The 21,406-nt window shown below is 39.0% G+C and overlaps 1 protein-coding gene across 8 annotated transcripts in view; it reads right to left on the bottom strand.

Moving 5' to 3' along the window:
* nbr1b (NBR1 autophagy cargo receptor b) overlaps positions 1 to 21,406 on the bottom strand; it is a 127,587-nt gene that overhangs the window by 59,038 nt on the left and 47,143 nt on the right. For 7 of the 8 annotated variants that reach the window (XM_057860738.1, XM_057860731.1, XM_057860734.1 and 4 more), the window contains exons 10-15: positions 20,209 to 20,368; positions 16,438 to 16,521; positions 10,837 to 11,022; positions 10,619 to 10,738; positions 4,393 to 4,468; positions 84 to 194 (exon numbers count right to left, since the gene is read on the bottom strand). In XM_057860738.1, the coding sequence (XP_057716721.1) occupies positions 84 to 194; positions 4,393 to 4,468; positions 10,619 to 10,738; positions 10,837 to 11,022; positions 16,438 to 16,521; positions 20,209 to 20,368 (737 nt within the window). The remainder of the gene's footprint in view (positions 1 to 83; positions 195 to 4,392; positions 4,469 to 10,618; positions 10,739 to 10,836; positions 11,023 to 16,437; positions 16,522 to 20,208; positions 20,369 to 21,406) is intronic. The other variant, XM_057860732.1, reaches the window with a different exon arrangement.

Raw genomic sequence — 21,406 nt, forward strand, 5'->3', positions numbered from 1 at the left:
ACCACTGTATGAAAAACATAAGCCATTCATTCATGGCGTGCCTTATAGTGTGGAAAATATGGTAAGTCTTCCATTTTTATTACCCATTATGCTATTGATGACTTCAGACTCCTCTTGTATCAGCCCCAAAGAAGGGCTGCCTTTGTCCTGCATGTGGCCATCTTGAGGAAGAGGAGAGATGCAGGGAGTCATGTCTAAGTGCGAGAACAAAACATTCAAATATTCAATCAATTACGAACCCTGGCAAAAATGATGGAATCACCACTCTTAGAGGATGTTAACGCAGTTGTTCAATTTTATAGAATGAAAGGCAGATCACAGACACAAAACCAAAGCAATTTTAAATGGCTTTCTGGTTTTAAGAAAAAATTAAAGAAATCAAGAAAAAAAAAACATATGGTCGTCGGTAACAGTTACTTTTTTCGACCAAGCCGAAGAAAAAAAAATATTATGGAATCACCCTGTAAATTTTTCTCATCAAACTTCTTCACGTAGTGTTGCAAAAGATGTTGGTTGTTCACAGTCAGTTGTCCCGAAAATCTGGACCAATTACAAACAACATTGTTAAAGGCAAGCATACTGTTAGACCAAGGAAGACATGAAACTGCCGAAAGGAAACGGGATTTACATTAGGGCTGGTTGCAGGCAGTTATGTATGAGGGGGCCATCATTTGTACACATCATGTTCGAGTCAAACAGTGCTTATAGTAACAGGATTGTCTTCATTGAATTGGGTTGTTAGCTGTGTCCTACCCCAACCTAGAGAAGTGGATTGCACTTAATCAGGCCTCTACCTTCAGACCTGTCCAGTTTGGGTGTCCCATCTGAGGACTAGGCTCCTGCTGGTATAGCTCTTAAGGTCATTGAGGCACGCAACCCCCATGACCACAATTAGGTGGCAATCCCTCAAGGGGGGGGAAACTGAACAATAAAATAGTTTATAAAATCTGGATGAAGGCTAACAACATACAGTATATATTAACTGAACGACCTAATTCTCAAATCAATTGTAACCTGAGAACTGAAAGGTAGGCTTATGAATAATAATGAAGTAAATACTTCTCAAACTAATTTATTAAACAACAGATATAGAACAGAACATTTCATCGTTTCTTTTTATTTTGTCTTCATTATTTTTGCTAGCAACCAAACAGTGCAAAAGTCTCCCTTCACTCCACTTAACAACAAGTCTACTACTTCCCTTTGCAAAAACTCACAAGTTCATCCATTTCCAAGTTGTTATGGAGTTCTCATGGGCCAAGATCATCATTTGTCTACAGTCTGTCATGTGAAGTGGACAAGGACTTATTTCTGTTCTTGTTGTGACTGAGAAAACGCAGCTGCTTCTTCAAAGTCTTCCCTCTCCGTGGCCGCTCTGAAACCTGACACCACAATGTCTGGCTACGTCTAGGCTTGTTTACATATTAACAGTGATCGGATGTTTACTGCGGGCTCTGCGCGTTTTACTGTCATCAATACACACACAGCGGAGGGAAAGAGAGAGAAGAGATAACTGATGCTATATCGTCTTCATGTCCCCTTTTCAGCGGATTTTTTTCCCACTACAACAGATTTATCTGTTAACTTGTAATGAATTAATCTTGTGGGTATATTAAAATGTGCTTCCTCAACTTCTAACATTTTGATTTTTAGCGTGAAAGACATTTTTTTGGGAGGGAGCACTGCCCCCCTTGCCCCTGCGTAGAGCTTGTGTCGATTTACATAGAGATGAGAACGAAAATTTGGCGCCGAAAACTTTTGGCCGAAAAAAGCAAAAATTGCATTTTCGATTTTCAGTTCAAAGTTTACCACCGAAAAGTGTGAAGAACAATAGTCCTCTTGTGATGACGTTATCAAAACACTGCGAGAAGCAACGCTACTGGCTCACCCCCAACATGTCCATAGTTTGGAAGTATTTTGACGTATCAAAGAAATATAGAAATGATTAAATGAAGGAAAATAAAATGAATTTGCTTCATCGCTCCTACACGCTCGTTCTGAAGTTGCTTTCCATTGATGTCCCACGTCACATCGAATACAGTGCATTTGAGCCCGTGCGTGAGTAGTCTGGACTTGAATGAAGCAAACAGTATACAAACAGTATTAAATGCATACATGTGCATTTGCTGTGGTTTAGTACAATACTTCCTCTTTTTGTCACATATTTTTCCGTAACTTCAACACCAAGCTAGTCGCTGTTTAATCCTGCCGAGAGCGACTTTGCTCAGCTTCGTTGCCGCTAGAACTCGGCCTGCGCTTTCGAGGCATTTTGAGGTTGGCGCTCTATGTCAAATACTTCATTTTTTTAAGGTGCTTTAAAGATGACACATGATCGAACAGGCTGGCGTGATCATAGACGGCAAGCTTGCGTTGGATTGGTGCAATGGAGTCATGTGATTATTGTTGCGAGGTCTAATTGGTGAAAATGGTAGAGCTACTCTTTGCATCGCTGGCAAAAAAATAATAAATCTAATATGTAGAATAAAGAGGAAAAATGTAACGACTCTTGTGTAGCCCAAAGTAGCGGAGTAAGAGAAGCATTTTTTTCTTCACAAATCTACTCAGGTAAAAAGTATGGCTTAGTGATACTACTCTGAGAAGTACATTTTTCTCAAAAAGTTACTCAAGAAAATGGAACTGAGTACATGTAACGCGTTACTACCCACCTCTGATCAGTTCCAATTTAAAATTCAAATGCGTTTTAATGTGTCTGACAATTTTGTTTATGAAACATCAATTTTTTTTTAATGAAGAAAACTAAGAAAACGGATATTGAAATTATAATAATTTTGCATTTTGATCAAATTAAATTCAATTTGCTTAACTAATTGAGATAGTATTGGTCCACATCGACTAATTGTTTTTCCCACTGTGGATCCGCCCCTGCCCATGAGGTTTCAGAATCGGCACCTTTCAAACTAAATTTCTCCAGCCTCTGGGGTTGTAGAACAAAGGCCAATGCAAAGGGCATTCCAACCACTTCATCTGTTCTTTACTCTGGTTCTACAACATGGTTGAAAGGACACACCGCGCCCTGCGGCGTTATTCCTGCGCTATTAGACACGGCTGATGGAGACTATTTTTACTGAATCTTGATAATGAGGCTGGCGAAATAAATAACATTAGCGTAACAAAAATCCAGGCATGAAATTTATTACCTCCCATGTGAAATTTAATGCCATACATCAGAAAATGGCGATATATAATGCTTATTAAGACCTTGAAAACCACATATAGTAAATATGTGGTCTGTATGTGTCATTTTTGTCAACTGACTGTCTTGTGCAGCAGATGTTTGGGTGCATGTAAGATAAAATGAATAAATAAATAATGTAGCAGAGTCACCGCCTGGCTAGCGGCAGGGTCGCTCCCTCCCGACTCGAGCGAACTTGAGGATATATAAAATGCATCAGGGAAAATTGAACCACAAAAGGGAACCACGTGCTACCCCAAGTCACACAGGCGCACAATCGCTCTCACTTCTTGACTTTTTGGACTGTCAAACTCTTGCCACTTCAAGGAGAGCGAGACGCACAATACCGCCTCACCGAGCAGCTCCGTATGTCTCGGCTTCGGTCACTCTCACACGATACATTCAGCAACAGCATGCAAAACACAACCGAAACATCAGAACTCGATTCTGTGTATGAAATATTACTGCTTAGCGCTGCACAACAACATTGTTCGGCTGTAATCCTGCCATTGTTGATTTTGAATAGAGTGCGAGCTCTACTTCTGCTTCCAAGGATGCCCTGCGTGTACCGTCACAGCTTGAAGCATCAGAGCTCCATGCTGTAACGCTGCACATTAAGCGGGCCGAGACCCACGATTTTTGAGCAGACCAGAGTTCGTTTGTTTGGTCTGAACTAGAGTTCGGGTGCACATTCACTATCTGAGAAAAAGAACTCTGGTCCGTTTAAAACAGACTAAACAGTGCTAGTGTGAAAGCTCCCTAAGGTATGCCTCTAAGGCTTTGAGCTGTTATAAACGCCAGAGGTGTTGCTACAAAGTACTACTGGTGTGTTAAGTCATGATGCCATTTTTTGCTCAGAATTGAGTGAATTAATCATTTTTTCCCTTCGGCGTGGTCTAAAAAGGTAACTGTTACCGGCGACCACATCTTCTTTTCTTGATTTCTTATTATGTTTCTTAAAGCCAGGAAGTTGCCATTGAAAAGGACTTGTGTCATGTCTGTGATCTGCTTTTTTTCAACAACCGCATGAACATACTTCGAGACTGCTGATTCCAAAATTTTTGCCAGAGGTCGTGGTTCAGACTCGTGAGAGATTCTCTTCTGAAGTATGTGATTACTGTAAGGTTAAAAAAATGGGTCTATGTGCCTAGAAGAGCAACGATCAACAAACAACACAAAATAATTGCAACTTTTCTTACCAGCTGGGGTGTTATTCGGAACACTTTCCAACTCTTGGACAATGTTGATGTCCAGCAACTCAAAAGATAGAAGATCCTGATGGATATAAAGCAAAAAGGTGTGAAAGTACCTTATTTTTATGACTGTAACATACCCTTAAAAGTCTTAAGGGAACCACGAATAAAAAGACATGTTGTCCTTAAAAGATAAATGTTAGTACAAGTAATAATAAGTTGGTATTTAAACCCCTCTTAATGTTTTCGTTTTTAAAAAATTTGTAAAATTTTAAATAAAAATAATTAACTAGTAGCTCGCCATTGTTGTTGACGCCACAGGGCCACGCTTCCGTACTTCACCGTCACTCTATGTAAGGTAGTGATTTAAATACACCACAAGGTGTTAATGGCGAGTTTTACATTAATAGGACATCAAGCCAATGAGTGTGTTTTGTCCCTCGACTAACGCCGTAGATCCCCGTTTTTTTTTTAGACTGGGTCTATTGTGATTCACGTTCATTTGAGTGTTGTCTTCACAAGGCTCCTAATAATGGCTTCTAGCATCATAGTTTGTATATTGTGACAAAATATTGCCATCCAGTGTATTTATTAAGCTAAAGGATTTGCTAAAATGTTTATAGTTTGACCAAAGTCTGACTAAGTTTTATGTGTATTTTAAGCATCTATTCTGATTGTGAATGCCAGTTTTCTTTGCATTGTTGTTTTAACTGTGTCAGAATAGGGCCTCAGTAATACAGATTGAAGCACTTTTCTTCTTGGTGACATTATTTTTTTAGATATATGAATATTAGTTTTGTAGTATTTTCACTATATGATACTTATGTGTGTTGTGAAAGAATTGCCTAAGCTTATGCCAATAAACGACGTGGTCCGAGCTAGGAATCTGAATGCCTGTGTCCACTCTCCTTTCTTTCTCCCACTGTGGATTAAAGAAACTACAGCGTCAGTCAAGGGAAAAAAACGCACTCATTGGCTTGATCCCTAATTAATGTAAAACTCGCCATTAACACCTTGTGGTGTATTCAAATCACTACCTTACATAATTAAACAGTGACATGCCCCTGCGACCTGACCCCGGAGCAAGCGGAAGATGATGGATGGATGGAGAAACATTTATCTTTTAAGAATTACAAGTCTTTCTATCCGTGGATCCCTTTAAATTTTCTCAAGATTTGGACAGGGTGCCTTATGTGCTTATGCATTATTAGGTGTGTAGTGCCTTTTGTTTACACTGAGTTCCAAATTGTGCACAAGACAACGAGAGCTCCGCACGACAGACTGAGAGCCTTAGCTGCCAACTGCCAACACGCTCGTTATATAGAGAAAATGTGGAATGGACTGAGGACACATAGCAAACGTGAAAGGGAGAAGTGAAGACGAGGACGCCTGGATGAAAAGCAGCATTGCATATCCTATCATGCAAGTTATAAATCAAATCTTACATTATTGATAAAACAGGCAAGCCTAAAGCCGGTAACACACTAGAAACGTCAACGTCGCGTCAACGATCCCACCGCGATAACGCAGTGAAACGTGGCCATTAAAGTCAATCAGCCAATGCACACCAGTCACAGTGCGGCCGCGTGCTGGACGCGTCCCAGAAGCGCTCAACGCGTCGCACGCGAAAAGAACAGCAGAGTTTGTTATTTGACGCGAGACGCAGCCCCCCTGCGTCAATACTACAAGGTAGGATCGGGCAGGCCGGAAGTCACTCGTGTAAAAATACGGTGAATCCGGTCGATTTTCAAATTAATATGCAATCGTAACTTACTATATAAATAAAATAAATTGAAATGAGCTAAAACACCGGTAATTAATACGAATAATACACAAATCCTGCTACACAACTACATTTATTCATTTCTGCGTGGTGCTTTAACTTGAGAAAAAAAAAATCAATAAAGCTTAGAAAAATGTTCATAAGAAAAAAAATGATTGAGGCATTTAATTTGTAAAATACATGTTAAAATCTTTGTCATTGGGACTGCTTTTTGCTTTAGCACATGACTTCTTTTTTCTTCTTTCTTTCAAAAAGAAAGCTGGCCAATACGTGGGGTCTGAAAGGCAAAGTGTTTTTTTGATTACCTTTAAATACCCGCTATTCTCGCGCGATCTTGCAATCCTCGCATGAACCGATCGAGACGCTTTACAGACGCGGTGCTGGTGAAACGCGTCCTACGGAAATTGACGCCGAGCATCACTGGTGCGTTATCGCGGCGGAATCGTTGACGCGACGTTCACGTTGCTGGTGTGTTACCGCCTTAAAGCTTCCTTTAACAGCCTGCCTTCAAGCTGCTGCAGGGTCCTTCCGGGGCCCTATTGTCAGTCTGCGGCAGCCGCAGTTGCCCACACGGATGCCTGATCCAAATCATTTTTTATCGGCCTATTTTGTTGTTTCTTTATTGGCCGATTTTATTTTTGTTACTCGGCCGATGTTGAAGAAAAGTCCATATATTTTCCGATAAACACCTCTGACCTTTATAAATTTTTTATGTTTAACATCATCCAGCTACATCTCACAATTCTGCCAAATGTAAGACTTATTAAATACAATTTAAGACCCAGTTCACATCAATACCGGAAAAAAGTACAAAAGACATGAAGGAAAATTGGAGGCCCAATCTCAATTCTTGGTTGAAAGCAAAAAACAAACAAACATGCAGTTAGCATTTATTTTATGTAAATATGTCAAAGTACGATGCTAGATGTGGCGGCTGCCTTACGCAAAGAGCTTTTCCAGTGAAAATTCTTGTGAATTAATGCTTAAATCCCTTAATTCTTTACAGATATGGACGTAAAACATTCTCAATTCCTGAGTATGACAAGAGGTGCTTGGAGTGCTGCTGGGTGTACAAAGTACACTTCTGGTGCTCTTCGGTGTGGGGATCAAAAATGCTAATAATTCAAAAAACCGATGCACTCAAGAAGTACAAAAATAAAAACCCTTTATTCAGTCATGGCTTTGTATAAATGAAAAAATGCCGACATGTTTCGGCCGTGCAGGCCTTCATCAAGACGTCTTGGTCTTGCCTCGGTTTTTTAAATTATTATTCTCAATTCTTGGTTGAAAGCACAAAAAAAAAAAAAAAAAAAAAAACATGCAGTTAGCATTTATTTTATGTAAATATGTCGAAGTACGATGCCAGTCTGTTGGTCAATGTGGCGGCTGCCTTACGCAAACAGAACTTTTCCAGAGAAAATTCTTGTGAATAAATGCTTAAATCCCTGAATTCTTTATAGATATGGACGTAAAACACTCTCGATTCTTGGTTAAAAGCAAAAAAAAACGTGCAGTTAGCATTTATTTTATGTAAATATGTCTAAGAATGATGCTAGTCTGACGGCAGCCTTACAACAAAGAGCTTTTTATGTTGACAATTCTTGTGAAAATGAAAAACATAATAATTAGTTTGCATCCTCGAACAAATCACTCCTGAGACAATCCTTCCTGTTCGTATGAGGTACAGCTTTCGTACTTTTTCAACATAAATCCGGCGTTGGACCACTGCATGTGTCGCTGCGACCGACTGCGAATAACTCAAGCGGATTGTGGGATGGCCCCTTACTTGAAGGTATGGCGCGGTGAAAGTCGAATGTGACCCGTCAATATCATTTACTTTAAGTAAATATTACTATATGTTCTTATTAAGCCCATACATTTTAAAGTTGGTCCTTTTTTTTACCTAAATCAAGAAATATTTGCTATTAAGTATTGTTTTGAACAATATCTATTATTGAGTTAAGAACATTTTTGGCATTTCAAAGCTTTTTTTCTACGATTAAATATAGTCATTCATTGCTTAAAATAAGTCTTAAACATTTTCAGCTTGCAATTTTTGTCATTTCAAGAAATCTTAGTAAAATTTAGATTTTTGCTGAAAACAATGGAATTGAACTAATTTTAAATAGGTGTGTTTTTGCACTGCAGCAAAATAGCCAGTGGTGTTTAATAAATTCTGAACGGGCAGCACAGGTAGCTCGGCTTTGTAGTTACGTACGTTATAGTGTCACCAAAAATCGAAACATTTAAAACCGAGACTGGAGTTTATGCATGTTCTCAATAAAAGTAAAGTCATAGATTTTTAAGACCTTTGACAGTTGTATTTTAAGAGCTTTTAGAAGATTTTAGGACCTCATTCTAGACATTTCACGGCCTTAAATTTAAGTGATTGGATTCAAGACCCTGCGGATACCCTGGTCTAGTGAAACAAAGAGATGCATATGAATCCTGCTTTATGTATATATATATATATATATATATATATATATATATATATATATATATATATATATATATATATATATATATATATATATATATATATATATATATATAGTGTATACATTAGGTCATGTAACCGGTTTGACCAGATAGGCCGCGCTGCTGAGAGTTGAGGCTGAGTTGGTCTTTCTGCGACAGATTTTAGCAACGACGAGGAAGCAGCCAACCAAATAAGTTTTTCCATTCACGTGACTTCAGTTACCAGAACCAGGCAGATGGGCTACAGCAGCAGAAGACCACGCCAGGTGCCACTCCTTTCATCTAAGAACAGGAAAACTGAGGCTACAATTTGCACAAGCTCATCGAAATTGGACAATAGAAGATTGGAAAAACGTTCCCTGGTCTGATGAGTCTCGATTTCTGCTGCGACATTCGGATGGTAGGGTCAGAATTTGGCGTCAACAACATGAAAGCATGGATCCATCCTGCCTTGTATCAACTTTTCAGGCTGGTGGTGGTGGTGTAATGGTGTGGGGAATATTTTCTTGGCATTCTTTGGGCCCCTTGGTACCAATTGAGCATCGCTGGAACGCCATAGCCTACCTGAGTATTGTTGCTGACCATGTCCATCCCTTTATGACCACAATGTACCCAACTTCTGATGGCTACTTTCAACAGGATAATGCGCCATGTCATAAAGCTGGAATCATCTCAGACTGGTTTCTTGAACATGACAATGAGTTCACTGTACTCAAATGGCCTCCACAGTCACCAGATCTCAATCCAATAGAGCATCTTTGGGATGTGGTGGAACGGGAGATTCGCATCATGGATGTGCAGCTGACAAATGTGCACCAACTGTGTGATGCCATCGTGTCAATATGGACCAAACTCGATAGTTATGAGGTAGATATCCATGACTTTTTTACTGACATCATTTTTTTCATTGTGACGTAATTTGTTTAAAAGTTTAAAATATGCGAGTGAATAATTTTTTAAGTGTTTTTTTTTTTTAAACGAAATATTAGACATCGATTAATGATTCTAAGCTAAGAATGGCATTTTGAATAATAAATATAATTAATTACCTACGTTTTGGCAGCAATATATGGCAACATATAGACGTATTGTTCTTCCAAACACAACAATTCTTTTAGCTGAAAATACAGCAGTTTATTTTAAAGAGGGTTGCAAGAACAGAAACTGCTTTTTCAGTCTTGTCTGTGTTTTCCGCAGATATATATATATATATATATATATATATATATATACACATATATGTGCGGAAAACACATACATCCAATGAAGTATCACACCTGCATATCGGACAATTTTGAAATTTGTCTAAATTATGAAATTTTGAAATTAGTCACTTGAGTATTTTCCGCCATATATATAAATATATAACCGTATTTTCTGCACTAGTAGGCGCAACTAAAAGCCTTACATTTTCTCATAAACCAACAGTGCAACAGTCTCATAATCCGGTGTGTTTTATATATGAATTAGGATTGAGTCGTAACAGGTCTCATAGCAACTCAGAGCGCTGCTCTATCTAATGGATGCATCATGCAACCCCAGTCACAAATGTAACGTCTATTCAATGCGTCTTTTATGCACCTTATTTATGAACAAAGTTCTAAACTAGGCCATTCATTGAAGGTGCGCCTTATAATGTGGACTATACGGTGTATATTTTATGACTTATTTTGCACTGTAGTGAAACGGAAGTATGCTGATTTTTTTTGGGCAACGTAATAGGTCGGTGTGAAAAAAAACATGACTTTTAATTAGATGAGATAGGCTCCGGGATCAGTGGTACGGAAAATGAATGAATGAATATTAAATAAACTGTTACATGCAATCATTCAGTAACCAGGAGCAATTGGCATCTTTCAACAGATAAAGTAGTTTGTGATATTTTCGAATATGTTTTCAAGAAGCAGGCAAGTTGCACATCTGATACAATAGAAATTGAGTGCCACTCTTAATCATTCTTAATATTACCTGTGCAGTGAGAAGGTCCACGGAGGGGATGTAGTATTCTTCTCCACTGTCTACTGAAAGTGAAGGCTGTTTTCGCGAGGCTGTGGATACTTTTCCATCCTTAGGCACTGGATTTTTACCCTATTGGTCATTGGCGCAGTTATTATTTCAACAATTACACTGGTATTCTGCCTGTAACATAATTCATCTATTTGACTTTCTAATCCATACTTTCATACCTGGGGTGTGACACACGGTGACACAAGTATCCCATCGGCCATCATCGGGGCAGGGGCCTGAGGGTCAACCACAATGCTGCACCAAACTCTGGGTCCAAATTGCTCTCCAGAATGGGCAAGGCGCCAGTGGGAGGTGTAAGAACCCTCCACAGAGGGAGCACTTAATGCTACACTCACAATACCAACCTAGACAGAGAGGAACATTCAACCTAGTTACTTTCTGCAGGATAAAGGGTGAAATTTCCACGCCTCAAATAGTCTGCTGCATTATACTACATTACTATATAGCATGGCTTTACGTATCTAGTTGTCTACTGAATAACCAAGTAATCTGTGGAGAAAGGAACCACCAACTGTTTCTAAATGCATGGACATAATGGATGATATTTCCACAGTCTTTGTGGACTACGTCAGCTTGCATCGTGGTTGTGTGCTACGCCTCTCCCTCCTCACCAGAGTTTCGGATGCAACACAAGCTAGGCCGCGCTCCATCTTGCTTGTTTGGAAACATGGTAAGATTTGTTTTCTTATCTTGGTCACTAAGTCCAGAGCAGGGGTTGGCAGCCTGTGTTTTAAGAGCTGCATGCGGCTCTTTAGCGCTCCCCTAGTGGCTCGCTGGAGCATTTTCAAAAATGTTTGAAAATGGAAAAAGATGGGGAGGGAAATACATTTTTTGTTTTGATATGGTTTATGCAGGAGGCCAAAAATGACACAAACATTTTTAATGTTTTCCAATGCTGAAAATTGTGTAGAATAAATTTTAAATTTCAATATTTCTGTCAACGAAGATTTGCGTCATAGTCTGCAACACATGTTTCTATAAGCAGGGCAGAATGCCAGGCAGGTGGCTATTGTAAACAAACCGGCGGCTGTGTGATGGGCCATAGATCCAAAAGGGAAAACGAGAAAAATAACTGAGGAGAACAGACGATTCAACGTTTCTTGGGCCGAATCATTTGCATTCATTGCTAATGCTGCATTATTGCCTGAATGTTTATTCTGTGGCGAGAAGCTGTCAAATAACAAAAAGAGTGGAAACGTGGAAAGACATTTCCAGGCAAGGCATGCTACATTTGCAGCCGAGTACCAAGTTGGGAGTGAGAGAAAAAGTGCGACTGTATTACTTCTGAAGAACTTCGAGGAGCGCAAAAATAGATTTAAGAAGTGGATTGCAAAGCCAAACTCCCCTACGGTTGAAAGTTTTGTTGCAACCAGGGAGATAATAAAGTGTGGAAAAACGTTCACAGTGAGTACATGAAGGAGGTACATACATAACCATATATGAACACCTATTTGCAGACTTCAAAAACAAAACCGAGATAATACATAAAATCAAACACATGCCCAGATAAGGGGCATGTTACACATGTTGCATTTTGTTGTTTTTCAAAACAAAAATCAGGATTTCTTTATTGCATTTCTTTAATTTCATGAAAGCAATGAAACAATTCATTAATATTGTAATGAATTTAAACTTGAGGTGGCATCATACAACAGAGTAGTCACGTGGTGCGTTGGATGCACTGCAGGGAAAATAAACATTAAATCAAGAAGCCTCATTATGTATTTTTAGCCAACTTAGTTATTTTGATAGTAGGCTAATATAGCTAATACAGATTCATACAGCGTGTGTTGCCATCATTATAAGGCTTATGTAAGGCTTTTATTTTTTTTGCGGCTCCAGACATACCGTATTGGCCCCAATATAAGACGGTGTTTTTTGCATTTAAATAAGACTGAAAAAGAGGGGGTTCTTCCTTTTTTTAAAATTTAATTTAATTTTTTTTTTTTTTTAATTCAATCGCTGGCTGACCTCCAGCCCCGTATTTTCAGCAATCTCCTCCCACGAATTACTTGCCATTTGACAATCTTCATAATGTCTTGATGAGACATTGTAGAAGTTGTCGTACTTGCTCTTCGTTGATACTCTCATCGGCTTGGTCCATTTTTGCATGTAGAAAATTAATGTTTGAGAATGACGGTGATTTCGCGCTGGATCGGAAACAACAGTCTGAGAGCGGACCAATCATAGTCCATTTCCACCACGTCTACGCGACGCGAAGGTTAGAAAATTCGAGAGGAGCGCATCAGGCTTCGGCGCAGGGTCGTGACTCGGGTCTTCCTTGACGGCGCAGGTCTGACGCGGAAGTATAACTCAACCTTTACAGCTATACTTCACTTTGATGGTTAATGCAGTTATTGCAATTTTGTTGTTTTATCACAATAGATTGGTTTATTTACAGTACATTTCAAACTTAAACTTGCACTTTAGCTTACATATTTAAATGTTCAGTTATTAAGATTTGAATGAGGCAAAATAACATGCCTTTTCTCTCAAATATATTGTTATAATCATTTGTTTCGGATGTACTGTAATTATTTTTTGTATAAAAATTAATTCGGTGTTCAAAAAGTCTTTTTTCAAACTTGAGTCTTATAATCAGGGCCGTCTTAAATTCGGGCCAATACGGTATTTGGGTTTTTTTTGGTCCAATATGGCTCTTTCAACATTTTGGGTTGCAGACCCTAGTCTAGAGGATGTTAAATGCTTGGATAACTTTTTTTTTTTTAAACACACAATTCATGGCTTCTGGGTAGGTTTTGTAGATATATATATCTCCTTTTATTCACATAAACATATAACTGTTCATTTCACATCGTCACACATAATCATTTATTGTCTCATTGCACTGTGTTTTGTCTACTTTGTGTACAAGGAATCTTTTTCAATGTTATGGACAGGAGTTTTCATGTTCATGTTAGGCTAGTAGTTTTCAACGTTTTTCATCTAGGGGCGTTAGGCCGACACCTGTTACAGCATATATAAACTGTATGATCTTGAAGGTTGGGGCCGATACAACTTGGGGGCACCTGCGTGGGGTTCCCGGGGACGTTTGTCCTGGCCGGCCAGCTTTTAACTATTCTTTCCTTTCTAATGAAAATGATCAGCTCATCGGCAAGCTCTGGAGGAGCCTGATAACGATCCCAATTATTTGATTCAGGTGTATTAAAGGAGGGAGACATGGATAACAAGCTGAATAGCGGCTCTCGAGGACTAGACTTGCAGGAACCCTGTTTTAGGCCAATTACATCTACCACTCCCTGGAGAAACTAACGAACTCCGACAGGGATTTTTTTTTTTTTTTAACTCAAACGTATTCGCCGTCTGACTGCTTGCACCATACCGTGATGATACAGGGCGAATACAAATACCGTAACACTCTATACATTTATACAGTGTAGCTCTGTCCCGACTAGTCGCCGTAGCCAATGACGTAAATGCGTCGACATTAGCGGTGCAACGGTTTCCGGTTCAAAGCCGAACCTTACGGTTCGCCCGGTACGGTTCAATACGCCTTTATGAACCGCGCTTTTTCGGTTTTGCAATTAATGTATTCCGAACGCTTGTGGAATTAATTGATCGAGCTCTGTGTGCTAGTGTGTGACGTGAAGCACCGCTGTGGAGAAATTCCCGCCCCGCAAGTAAATGTCGGATCGATGTCAAGCACCTGTGTAATAGAAGCCGAGTAACGAGCGGAGGAGTAGAGAGACCGAATTTTGAGGAAGCACCGGCTTCTTTCAAATCTGCGGTGTGGCAACATTTTGGTTTACCCGTGGACTTCAATGCGGAGGAAGAGAAAATATTGAAGAAAAAAAAAAATTGCAAGCATTGCTCAGCGCTTGTTCCCCATGCTAATGGCAACACTTTTATAACATGACTCCGGCACCTCAGCCGGCATCACCCACAGATATCACTTTCTCAGGGTAGGACAACCCCGAAGGTGACACCAGTGAAAACACACGGCGGGCTTCGTTAATTTATTTGCAACGCTTGACCCGCGTTACATTGTTCCCTCGTGGACATATTTCTCCAACAACGTAATCCCCGACATTAATGAAATGGCACGCAAAGCCATCGAAGATGATTTCGCTAAAGCATATAGTTTCGCCCTGACCACTTATAGTTGGACGTCCCGTGCTACAGAGTGCTACTCCCTAACTGTGACGGTCCACTATAATTCATACCTGTCAAATTGTACGGTCTCATTGTAATTTGTACAAGTGACCACTCATTTTTAAATGTATACGCCGTATGTTACGTTCAAAATCTGCACGTTTTTAGTGCATTACGTTTTTTTTTTTCATCCGTTCGGATTTGGTCACCGTTTCTGCAACAAGACAATGCGTTGGTTGAATGACCCGAGAAAAGTCAGAGACTCGGAGAGGGAAGAGTGTTTGTTGAGACGCTGTAGCAAACGGGATGCTAAGCTAGGTGGCTCAGCCTCCAATATTACCTGACTTAGCCGACAACATACAATCTACGCCTAGATATCTCATGCATATAGAACTACATGCGAAATGACGGACTCGGTAGCGTTAGTAAACAGCCGCCATTTTTGAGCAGTAAACTTCTCAGAAAGGCTCTGTTGTAGAAAACCTTACGAGTGAACCTAAGCAACTTTTTATCTAAAACACCCCTAAATCGACAAAATCTTGACTTGAGTCTATCTTTAAAGGATGAAACCGTTTTAAAATTTTCACAAGTCAAAAGTAGAAGGGAACTAATGCAAAAACGGGAGCAATTTTATCAACTTTAACAGTTGATTCACAACATTAAATGACCTCCAAACATAGCAAAAGTTACTATGTTTTGGGGTTTGTTTGGTTTTTTTTTAAATGGAAAAGAAAAAAAAACATGAAAGGTATCACCAGTTACTTTGCCAAGTAACTTTTTTACTACTGTGTGTGTATTTCAGTAGTCAGTCACTACACTAGCCAAAGAGCTAAGAGGCATTTTAACAGTCGAAAATGTTTACATTTTAAGTGTTTATTTCATTTTTTTAAAAGCAAAATAAAGGCAGTTTAAAAAAATATTTTTTTTTTTAAAAAAAAGCAAAACCGAAACCGAACCGAAACCGTGTTCCCAAAACCGAGGTTCAAACCGAACCGTGGGCTAAATGAACCGTTGCAACCCTAGTCGACATCCTTGTCATTGTAAATATATTTTTACAGGTGTTGGACCAATAGTTATTATCTAATGTTACCGAAAGTTTGTTATTCCATTTTTCGATTGGTAGACAAGTAGAGCTGCTCTATGAGAAGGCTTTATATATTTTTGAAAGTTTTTTTTTTTTTTTGTTGAGGATGGATGTTTATTATTTTATTTACGAAACATGGTGGGTCTAAAGTACCCGTTAGTGATGGGAATTTGCTTCTGATGGCTGCCCTGATTTTGTTGTATTGAAAGAAATTGACCCCTTTGATTTGGAAATCTTGTAGTATTTTTTCATATGACATGAATCTATTATCTTTAAACAAATGCTGTAAGTGGTTTATTCCCGTATCATCCCATGTGCTGAAATAAATAGGAATTTTATTAACTCCCAAGTCTGGGTTGTGCCAGATTGGTGAAAATTTACACGGGGCTAATTGTGATTTTTTAATTTGATGGTGTATATATTTTTAAGGTGTGTTCTTACTTGCTTGGAGGTATGCGTCTATATTTGTAAAAATTCATTCTTTGTTTTTATTTGTGTAAAAAGTTCTTATCTCTTATTGAAAATAATGACCTTTTTTTTTTCCCAAATCACGTTCACTCACTTGTCCAGGCTGGAGGAAAGGAACAGAAACTTCTCTCCAACGATCCCCTGATCCAACTGCCAGGTTTCCCCACATAAACTTCAGCTGGAAACAAACATTATTAAAGGAGCAATATGTAAGAATTGCACTATACAGTGCCCTCCATAATTATTGGCACCCCTGGTTAAGATGTGTTTTTTAGCCTCTAATATTTTTTTTAAATTCAAATAATATGGGACCTTAATGGAAAAAAAGAGAAAATTCCAACCTTCAATACAAGTGCATTTATTCAGTCCCACATAAAGAAATAATTATTTGACATCAAATAAAGTGTGTCACAATTATTAGCACCCCTGGTGTTAATACTTTGTACAACCCCCTTTTGCCAACAAAACAAGGTCTGGGGACTGAGATGGCCAGTTGAAGCCTGGGACCGTGTGCTTTGGTCAGATGAGACCAAGATTGAGCTTTTTGGCAACGAACACTCTAAGTGGGTCTGGCATGCCACGAAAGATGTGCATGCTGAAATGCACCTCATACCCACTGTGAAGTATAGGGGTGGGTCAGTGATGCTGTGGGGCTGTTTCGCTTCCAAAGGCCCTGGGAACCTTGTTAGGGTGCATGGCATTATGAATGCAGGACATTTTAAATAAAAATCTGTTGCCCTCTGCCCGAAAGCTGAAGATGGGTCGTCACTGGGTCTTTCACAGCAAGACAATGACCCTAATTATATGGCCAAATCTACAGAGAAATGGTTCGCCAGACACAAAATCAAGCTCCTCCCATGGCCATCTCAGTCCCCAGACCTTGTTTTGTTGGCAAAAGGGGGTTGTACAAAGTATTAACACCAGGGGTACTAATAATTGTGACACACATTATTTGATGTCAAATAATTAATTCTTTATGTGGGATTTTTTTCCCCACCGAATAAATGCTCTTGTACTGAAGGTTGGATTTTTCTCTTTTTTTCCATTAAGGTCCCATATTATTTGAATAAAAAATATATATTAGAAGCTAAAAAACACATCTTAACCAGGGGTGCCAATAATTATGGAAGGCACTATAACTATGAATTAGATGGCCCTAAAAAAAAAAAAAAAAAATCATACATTTCACTGAAAACAATAGCTCGAGTGCGGTATGGTAAAACGTGAGGATAATTTTTGACTCACCTTTGTACAAATGTATTTATTAAACAATTTAGTCCTAAAAAAATAGTCCCCCACTGTCCTGTAAAGCAGTCAATCAGGTGTGTCATGGCATTTTAATGTGCCTTTAGACATCAGTTGTGCAGCGGTAAATTATCCAATATATTGAATTCATTTGGAAAAAAATCATATTTCTTGACAACTCCAAATATTTTTGTTTATCTATCTATGCTAACCACGAATAATAAATGGCACAGCAATATAAATGTACATGACACCAGAAAGTATTTTTATTTCATATTACACGTGGTATTTTATGCTCCTGAATGAAATGGACCCCTTGGATTTGTGCGTAAGCGTTCAATACATACATACACACATATATATATATATATATATATATATATATATATATATATGTATATATATATATATATATATATATATATATATATATATATGTTCAACTCATTCAATCCCACACCATGAGAATGAGTGACTTCCGCCTACAGTTTCGGATTGATATATATATATGTTCAACTCATTCAATCCCACGCCATGAAAATGAGTGACTTCCGCCTACAGTTTCGGATTGAGGAAGATGGCAGATGTGATGTAATTGGATGAAGTCATGAAGCCACCGGATGTCGGCTGGTTTGTCCACGAAGAATGCGCCCTTTTCGGCGTTCATTCCCCTGCTGCGTCCTCAGCGAGGAGCACTCCCACCTTATGCTCGCTGACATTGCCCTGGGTTCGGTGGGACTGTTTGCAGCTAGCTTGTAGCAGGGGAATGACAAGCCGTCGTAGTGCGCTGTAACTTGTTTGCCACCGGAGGCTGGCTGATCGGTGAAGGCAATCACTCTCAAAAGTTTTCAGTTTCGTATAACTTGTGTGATAGTCCTGCAGACAAGTGGAAATGCAGTGCGGGGGCCGCCCCAGGGCCAGGGCACCTCCTCAGGCATGGGGGGGGGGGGGGGGGGGTTGGTGGCGTGAGACAGCACAGCTCATCCCCTACTGCTGCAGTTCCAGCAAGGGGGCCACCACCATCCCACCTGGACCTAGGGCGGTTCCCTTGGACATCTGCGCCCCCATTAACCCGCATTTAGGGAAGGTATGCCGGCGAGATCACGTTGGCAAGGAAGAGATTTGGAAAAGCCACTTAGTTCAGGTTAGCATGTGGCCTAGCTATCACTCCTCTTTTGTTTACGCTCTCTCCTCCATCTCTGAGGTCGCAGCAGAGAAAAGTCAAGAGCCGTGGTAGTCCACTGAAACTCCGGTGGCATAAAATACCATTCGGGAGGTGCAAGAAGTTGGCAGTTTTGACCAATCTGCAGTAATTTAACCCTGACATAGTGAATTGATGCATTTTTACAAGAGAGAGACCGATTATGGGCCGGCCAATTATCAGCGCCAATATTTGGAAATTTGACGTGTATCGGTATTGGTACTTTTTTAAATTCGACCGGCCACTATGAAAAAAACAACAACTTAAAACTGGGTTATATATTTGTTATTTCTATGATTAGTTTGTCTATTAGTCTAGACCTGTTTTTATATTCGTGGTTATGTATTTTCTATGGAAACATTTCAGAGAGCAATTTATTTAACCTTTTATTCAACTTTATATGAGATGTTTCTGAGTTTAAGAAATTGAGGCACTTCAGGAGCTATTATTTTCTTTTTGTGTGATTCAATAAACATGCTTTAGGCATTTCAATGAAGTTCAGTGTTTGCCAAATTAACTTTTTTAATTCATCTTTGTGATATTTGTATTAAGCGGTGTACTGTTGGATTTTTTTCTATGTGAAATATGTGCCTTGGGTCAATAAAAGTTGGGAAAGACTGCTATAGAATTGCATTGTGATAACATGCCAAAAAGACAAAAATTGTGGAATTCTGACAGTGTTTATGTATCTGATTATACAATGCTATTATATGGTGGTCATAGTGACATGGCCGGGAAACCAATCGAAATGGTTCCCTTATTGACAACATTGTTATTTTCGTCAACGATGGCTACAACGAAATATTTAGTTGATATTTATAATACATATATATATATATATATATATATATATACATACATATACATATATATATATATATATATATACATATATACACAAAGTATATATATATATAATATATATATATACACAAAGTATATATATATAATATATAGCCTATATATATATATATAACTACCCAAAAAGTCCAAAAGTATGTATTTTGTTTAATGATGGAGGATACCCCTCACATTTAGTGAGCACAGAACACGTCATATTAACAATTTAAAGTAAAAAACAAGATACCGTGAGGTACGTATGGTAAGGCACTGTTTATGCTACCCAAAAAAAAAAAAAAATTGCGACAAAAAAAACAAAACAAAACAATTAACAGCTGGAGACAAAATGGCGGACTAGACTCCAGCGTCATAAAGTCGCAATCGCCAAAGTCGAGTACGTCGTAACCCGGTGACTACCTGTAGTATTCTTGATAACGCAACTATTCTGCTGATACCACCACCCCTAATATTTTTAGAGTCCCCCCAAAAAATAATGAAACGATAAATTAATCATGACCAAAGAATTGTGCCCAGGAAAATTGTTTCATTAAAAAAAAAAAAAAAAACATTATGTTTCACCTTTGTATCAGAGCTCCAACTCATTGTTCCTGTGTTCCTCATCTTCCAGTATTTGATGAACTTGGTCCCAGGACGCAGACGGGTCCCATCTGGAAGGTTCTCATCCAGAAATGTCGCTGTCATGGTTGGAACCACCAGGGGACAGGGACGCTTCGGTCGCCTTCATGAAACGAAATGTTTTAAGTTGACACTTTGTAAAGGTTTACTGTATTTTAAAGTGCCTATGACAGCAAAAGCATGTTTATTTTATATTTAACGCTGTATTTTTTTTGCTCCTGAATGAAATGGACCGCTTGGATGTGTGTGGAAGTGATCAACATATTTATTCAATTTTTTGAATCCTGCGCCATGAAAATGAGTGACTTCCTGGATTGACGAAGAATGCGAATGTGACATCAGTGGGATAAACATCTTCAGTATACAGCCAATACTACAGTATGCAGAACGACTACAGATTCAGCTGATTTTGCGGATTATTTCGTTTATTTTTCGCATCACGCCAGCCCAGTGTGCTGCAAGCTTTTGTTGCTGTACCAGGGAGAGGCCGCTGATAATGGCCAAAACAAGTCCGACAAAGGTGGGACCATTGTCAGGTGAGTAAGCTACGTGTTTTATATTATGTCAAATACTGGGTTCATGGCACATGTTTTAATGAGGAGGTGGCTTGCATTCCGTGCGTGAACTGAAAATCCTCCTCCCTGTCGATCGAGAAGGTCACACGGCCAACGACTGTTGACGAAACTTTGATAAATGCCGCCCCCCCCCCAGTTTCGCGAGCTCTGGGACACTCGAAAAATGACTCTCATACCTCTCCTTGCGAAGTTAATGGTACCTCGATGCACGTTTGTGTGGAAATTTAGTTCACGAACAACGGGGACAAAACTATTCACCTTCTCACCGAATCAAGTAAAACTCTTTACATGGCTATTAGAATTCCCCTAGTCCTGTAAATGGGTCAGTTGACAGAAGGACTGTTATTGTTGTGGTAATTTAGTACTTATGAGGGTCAAATAAAAAGGAAAAAGGAGGACTACGACGGCGGTCTGAAAACCACGGCTCTTTTTTTTTTTTTTTTTTTTATGGAAAAAGATGGGGGAGGGAAATATATTTTTTGTTTTAATAGGATTTCTAGGAGGACAAACATGACACAAACATTCTTCCACTTCATTAATATTGTAATGAAGTTAAATTTGTGGTG

The sequence above is a fragment of the Corythoichthys intestinalis genome, chromosome 16 (assembly GCF_030265065.1).
Source record: "Corythoichthys intestinalis isolate RoL2023-P3 chromosome 16, ASM3026506v1, whole genome shotgun sequence".
In the NCBI taxonomy this organism is placed as follows: domain Eukaryota; kingdom Metazoa; phylum Chordata; class Actinopteri; order Syngnathiformes; family Syngnathidae; genus Corythoichthys; species Corythoichthys intestinalis.